This window comes from Myotis brandtii, unplaced genomic scaffold (assembly GCF_000412655.1).
Source record: "Myotis brandtii unplaced genomic scaffold, ASM41265v1 scaffold439, whole genome shotgun sequence".
Taxonomy (NCBI): domain Eukaryota; kingdom Metazoa; phylum Chordata; class Mammalia; order Chiroptera; family Vespertilionidae; genus Myotis; species Myotis brandtii.
In genome coordinates, this window is record NW_005366783.1 from 106,939 (window position 1) to 113,667 (window position 6,729).

The 6,729-nt window shown below is 40.3% G+C and overlaps 1 protein-coding gene across 1 annotated transcript in view; it reads left to right on the top strand.

The window, feature by feature from the left end:
- The window catches only part of SCAPER (S-phase cyclin A-associated protein in the ER), a 160,426-nt gene that overhangs the window by 45,390 nt on the left and 108,307 nt on the right, over nucleotides 1-6,729 (top strand). The window contains exons 14-17 of the mRNA XM_014546250.1: nucleotides 791-967; nucleotides 1,693-1,835; nucleotides 4,378-4,459; nucleotides 6,039-6,191. Of these exons, the coding sequence (XP_014401736.1) occupies nucleotides 791-967; nucleotides 1,693-1,835; nucleotides 4,378-4,459; nucleotides 6,039-6,191 (555 nt within the window). The remainder of the gene's footprint in view (nucleotides 1-790; nucleotides 968-1,692; nucleotides 1,836-4,377; nucleotides 4,460-6,038; nucleotides 6,192-6,729) is intronic.

Here is a 6,729-nt window from a genome sequence, read left to right on the forward strand (position 1 = left end):
ACTGTATTTTTCTGGCTTTAAAGAATGAAAACTTTGCCCTAGCCGGTTTTACTCAGTGGATAGAGCATCTGCCTGTGGACTGAAGGATCCTGGGTTCGTTTCCACTGAAGGGCCTGTGCCTCGGTTGCAGGCTCCGTCCCGGCCCGCAACCAATCGATGTGTTTCTCTCTGTCTTTCCCTCTCTCTTCTACTCTCTCTAAAAATCAATGGAAAAATATCCTAGAGTGAGGATTAAAAAAAAAAAAAAGAAAGGTTCAACCCCAACTGACTTTTTTCAGCTTTACTCATAAACACTGCTGTCAAGTTTTGCTGGGCTCTTAAGAATCAGTATATATGAAGTTGAGGATGCAGTGCGTACAGTTCAGTACCTTGTACCTAATTGTCATTCACTCAGTATAAGTTAAAGAAAAATGATTTGTTATTTAAGGTTTGTCCAAACTCCTTAGAACACATATATGTAACTGTTTTAATCTTAATGTAATTTGTATGGTTGCAGATTATAAGGATATTATGTAGAACTTTATAAGATGGTCTCTATGAGAATCCTAATTTATTTATTGACTTAAAATACTTTCTGTGGCAGAATTTTACTTATTTTACATCAGTTCTTACTAAGGCCTGTGGATTTATTTTATAACTGTATTATTATCCATTTTTGAGGTAAATATTGAAGAAAACACTCATAGACTATTACACTTTTGTTTTATGCCTTTACACTGGTTTATGTTATAATGTAAAGACGGTTAAGTTTATTTTTGTGGCATACCCTAGAATTAACTTTATTTGAAATTCACTTTTTTTTAAAATAAAGGTAAATGAAATTGCTTTCATAAATACCCTCGAAGCCCAGAATAAACGCCATGATGTTTTATCGAAGTTGAAGGAATATGAGCAGAGGCTTAACGAGTTACAGGAAGAGCGCCAGCGAAGACAGGAGGAAAAGCAAGCGCGTGACGAAGCTGTCCAGGTGGGATTTTATTTGGCAGCATTTGTGGGCACCTGCCACATCTCAGGCATAAATGGGGGGGTTGCCAGATTCTTTCTGAAGCTGCCGTAACATGTGAGTAACTGTGAAACCAAGTACTGTGGTGTCCAAGAGGTTTCAGAAGGCGTAAGAGTTAGGAGATACCTTTCTAATTCCTTTGCCATAGGTTTATGTTCTTTATTTGTAAGGATATAGATTTACTTTATAAAGTCATGCTTCATTTATTAACATATTTATGGAATCCCTCCCCTGTGCAAGATGCTTTCATGGAGTAGAAAGTTTCCCTCTGACCAAGGTCCTAAGCAGTGCATTCCCGTTACTTAAAAACCACAGCCATGGATACATGGAACATCCACATAGAAATCTGTTAACTGTGCTTTCTTCATGATGTTTTGGTATTTCTAGAACCATTTCTAAACACAGGGCTTTAGAAGTGATTAACCATAAAATACTTACTAGGTTCTTGTAGAATATGAATAACATAGTATCTGCTGAACATAGCATTTATTCTGATCATTATGTGTAACACTGGTAAATTACATGAAAACCAGATATCACTGATGTTTGATTTTTGTTTCAATTCTGTGAAGCAAACTTACTGACAAGCCAGGGATCTCCATGGTTTTAATATATACGTTTATATCAAAGCTATGTCATTTTCATTTTTCACATATATCTAACTTCTTTGAAAACATTTCTGACATTAGGAACGAAAGAGAGCACTCGAGGCCGAACGGCAGGCCCGGGTGGAGGAATTGTTAATGAAGAGGAAAGAACAAGAAGCGCGAATTGAACAACAGAGGCAAGAGAAGGAAAAGGCCCGTGAGGACGCCGCCAGGGAAAGAGCGAGGTACCTGTTGTGGTTTGATCCTGACAAACGTTTTGCAGTGGGTCAATGTTCAAATCAAGTCTTAAAGGCACTTGCTGTCGTGTAGATGTTTTTAGAAACAGTCCAAGTACAGAAATGTCTGTTTCCAGGCTTTATAGTATCATGTTAAAGTGAAAACCTTTTTAACCTTTCTGTTGGATGGAAAACATGGTATTTCAAAAATGTTTTGGTTGCAAGAAATAGAGTTTGATTCTGGCTTGCTTGATTCAGCAAAGGGGGTTTTTAGGAGCACGTTGGGAGCACAGGTGGTAGGAGCTGAGAGCACCAGGCTTGCAGGTGGTCGGGCGTCGGAGGCCAGGCCACAGGAGCCACAGCATGGTCTTTCGGTAGCAACAGTCTGGTCAGCGTGCTGTCACTGTGATTATGATAAGTGACCTTCAGCCATCCCTTTACTTTAAAATCAGTTGTTTAAGATTTAAAGACCCAGGAAAAAGCATTTCATTGGCCAAGCCTAAGTCCCTTTTGGTTGGTATATACCTTGCTGACATGTGAATTTTTTTCTGACCTTTTAATTGTGTCAAATTTGGTGTATGTGAAAATGTACTGTCCAAGGCTAATAATAAGGCTGAGTAACTTTTTGCATACTTAGCAGCTACTAAAAAAGAAATTGTATTTCTATCTCAAACCATACAATAAAATCAACTCTCTGTGATTGTATTGTGAATACCCTATTGTTCTAGTACATGTTATTGAAAAATCAAAATTTTCCTACTGATCTAGAGAGCTTTCTGACATAAATCAAGTTTCCTTGGATGCATGGCTCTGTTTGTGGCTCTGTCTTTTGAGCTGGTGGTTACTTTCTTTATCCTCTGATTTAATTATCAAAGCTTGGTAATAATTTTGGTATCTAATGCTGTTGGGACGGTCTTGGCCCTTTCACGTTTCTGTGTGACTATGATTTGTCTAGGTTGGTTCTCTTCATGATTGTTTTTCATCAAATTTGGAAAGTGTTTGGCCATTATTTCTCCAGGTATTTATTTGCTCCTCTGAGTTTTAGTAGTTTCTCAGATTCCCCATGGTTTTGATGACCCTGACAGTTTTGAGAGTGGTCAGGTATTTTATACTGTTGCTCAGTTAGGATTTAATTGATGTGTTTCTGATGGTTAGATTAGGGTTATGGTTTCTGACAGTAGGACCACAGGGCTAAATGTACATTTCTATTCTTTTTAAAAAATATATATTTTATTGATTTTTTACAGAGAGGAAGGGAGAGAGATAGAGAGTCAGAAACATCGATGAGAGAGAAACATCGATCAGCTGCCTCCTGCACACCTCCTACTGGGGATGTGCCCACAACCAAGGTACATGCCCTTGACCGGAATCCAACCTGGGACCTTTCAGTCCGCAGGCCGACGCTCTATCCACTGAGCCAAACTGGTCAGGGCTGGATTTCTATTCTTAACATGTCAGAGGTTCATGCTGTCCGCTGGACTTAACCTCGGAGTTTGTGAACCTTGGTCACCTGGTGAGGATGGGGTCAGGTTTCTTCCTTGTGTAGTGACTTTAAAAATTTCCCTCTGCTGTCCTCCTTGGAAGCGAGCCACTGAGCAGAGCCCACACCTGTCGAGAGAAGAATCACTGCAGAACTTATTTGCAGTCTGTCCTCTCCCATTCATTCATTCATTCATTCATTCATATGTCAGTGTGGACTTTTTATGTCTTTTTGTGCTTTCAGTTACATGCTAGTATTCTGTCACTCATTTCTTGCTCACTTGTTCCACGTTGACACTGGGAGCTCTTCCGTTTGGCCCCTGAGTCCCCTGACGTCGTTCAGTGGTTTCTCGGCGCGGCCTTCCTCTCCGACGCGCACGGCGCTCCAGACGCATCGTGTTCTCCATGCGCCACCCCCAGAATCAGCCGCTTGTTCAAGGGTCCTTGTGCCTCTTATTGGAATGCTGTTCTAAACTCTTTCTTTTCTCTGTTGAGAGTCCCTGTTTGTTAAATCATTGTCATAATATTTTTCTTTATTTTGGCACACTTTTAATTATCTGAACATGTTTATAATAGCTGTTTTGCAGTCTCTGTCTGCTAACTCCAACATATGACTTCATTCAGAGAGTTTCGATTCACTGCTTTTTTCCCAAGCATGGTCATACTTTTTTGTATGTCTCATAATTTGTTTGGGATCGTTTCCTCCTATTCTCTGTGTGAGTTCATGCCTTTTCTATTCGTTTGTTGTGGTTTTACTGGCATATTTAAGTGACAGCCTTGGAGCTAATATTTAAACCTCTGCCTGGGTCCAGAAACCTATTTCATAACTAATAATTTCTGCTGCTTTCCAAGCACTTAATGAACAGTATGTCTGGGACTTAACAGGCACTTAGAAAAATAATTTTAAAAAACAATAACCCTTTAGAACAGTGGTCGCCAACAGGTGGTCCGTGGACCACTGTTGGTCCATGAGGTCCGAAAGGATGGCGACCGCTGGTGTAGAATAGAGAAGACTGTGAGCCCTCATTGTATTGTTTAACCTGCGGTTTGTTCCTCCCCTGGGTTCGCACAGAGACAGGGAAGAACGGCTGGCTGCTCTCACGGCTGCTCAGCAGGAGGCCATGGAGGAGCTGCAGAAGAAAATACAGCTCAAGGTGGGTTTACGCGTCTGACTGCGAAAGCTTGGAGCTGTCATGGAGCATGAGATTAAATTTTTATTTGTTGAATTAATTGTATAGAAAATTGAATTAATTTGTATTCCTGATCTTTTGATAATGAGAAATATGATTTCGCTACAATCATATTGGCCAGTTCAACTATCTGAAAACTAAATTTTATTAAGCAATTGAGGAAAAAAAATAACCACATTTTAACATTTCTTGTTTTTACTGAGCAGTGATTATTATAAACTAGAGGCCTGGTGCACGAATTCGTGCACGGGTGGGGTCCGGCCGGCCCACCCTGATCAGAGCCTGTCGGGGTGGGGGTGGTCTTGTCTGGGGCGGGGCTGCCTGGGAGGAGCCGCGGGTGGTTGGCAGGTCGGACCTGCCCTCTGGTTGAACTCCTGGTCGAGGGGACAGTTTGCATATTAGCCTTTTATTATACAGGATAGGATAGTTTCACTTGGTTTTAGTGCTTAGGACTTGCATGTTTGTAGTTTGGAGACACGATAAACTTACATTTTCTAGAAAATCTTCACCATCAGTAGTGCAGCTTCTGGCAGTACGAATACTTCACATTCTGCCACAATTCTTCACATGTTGGCTCCTCATAGAGATGGTAAATTCTGTATGCAGGACACCACACTTTGCTATTTGTGTAGTCCTAGAACTTTATCATTCATTTACATTTAATGCAGTAAATACTTACGGAGCCTGTGGTAGGCATGGGAATAGAGGTGAGTAAGATGTGACCATGAATTTCAAGAAACTCATACTCTAACGTGAGCTTCAGATGCCGAGCACACAACTTCCATGTGGATGAAGGTTACACAGAGTGCTGCTGAGGTACAGAGGGGGTACTCAGTCCAACACGAAGGGTGAGGGGAAGTAATCCTAGAGAGTAATTCCTGAGCTGAATCTTAAAAGAAAAATGAGTTACATGTGTAGGAAAATGGGTAGTTAGATGGGATGCCATTTCAGCCTCATGAAATAGTGTGAGGGGGGAGTCAGAAGTTGGAAGTAGTGTAATTTAGCTTGTTTGTTTTGTTCTCTGGGAAGTCACTGGAGGTGTAGGACAGTTAGCAGTGTAGTTGGTGTGGACAGAGGCCTGATGTGCTGACGATCAGCTTGGTCCTTACCTGTGGGTCAACATTTCCCACAGGGTGTTCCAGGAAGTGCTTCTCAGAGGTGTGCTGTGTGTAATGAGTGTGTCAGATGTTGTTCATTGAGTCATAGCTCACAGACAGTGACATACTACAGGCTACATAAAGTCAATTTTAAAAACCTTTTTAGCTTTCACTTCCTATTTTCCCAGTTTATTTGGCCATGGAACCTCTTCCACAAAGCACTTACTAAGATCCCATGTAGCTCCGTGGAGCACATTTAGGAAATGTAACTGTACATGCAGGAGTTATTAAAGGTCTTTATGTAAATTCTTGTTCTCAGTGTTCACATTAACATTGAATTATGACATTCTGCTGTTATTTTAGAAGGCTTAATAGAAATATTTTTTCAAGTTATCAGTATAATTTGAGTAATTTTTTATATTCTCACACTCTGACTTCATCTGCAGCATGATGAAAGCATTAGAAGGCACATGGAACAGATTGAACAAAGAAAAGAAAAAGCTGCTGAGTTGAGCAGTGGACGACACGCAAATACTGATTATGCTCCCAAACTGACCCCTTATGAGAGAAAGAAGCAGTGTTCTCTGTGCAATGTCCTGGTGGGTTGTCATTATCAATATTGTGAAGATATAACTTATTACTAGAGTTTAAAGTATGAAAATGTACTCTCCCTGGTTTTTTTTTCTTCACTTTTTTTTAAAATTAAATATTTATTATTCAGATTATTACAGTTGTTCCTCTTTTCCCCCCATAGCTCCCCTCCACCCGGTTCCCACCCCACCCCATACCCTTACCCCCACAACTGTCCTCGTCCATAGGTGTATGATTTTTGTCTAGTCTCTTCCCGCACTCTACACCCCCTTCTTTCTGAAAATTGTCAGTCCATTCCCTTTCTATGCCCCAGATTCTATTATATTCACCAGTTTATTCTGTTTATCAGCTTTTTTATTCACTTAATTTTTAGATTCACTTGTTGATAGATATGTATTTGTTGTCACTTTGTTGTTCATAATTTTTATCTTTACCTTTTTCTTCTTCTTCCTCTTCTTAAAGAATACCCTTCAGCATTTCATATAATACTGGTTTGGTGGTGATGAACTCCTTTAGCTTTTTCTTATCTGTGAAGCTCTTTATCTG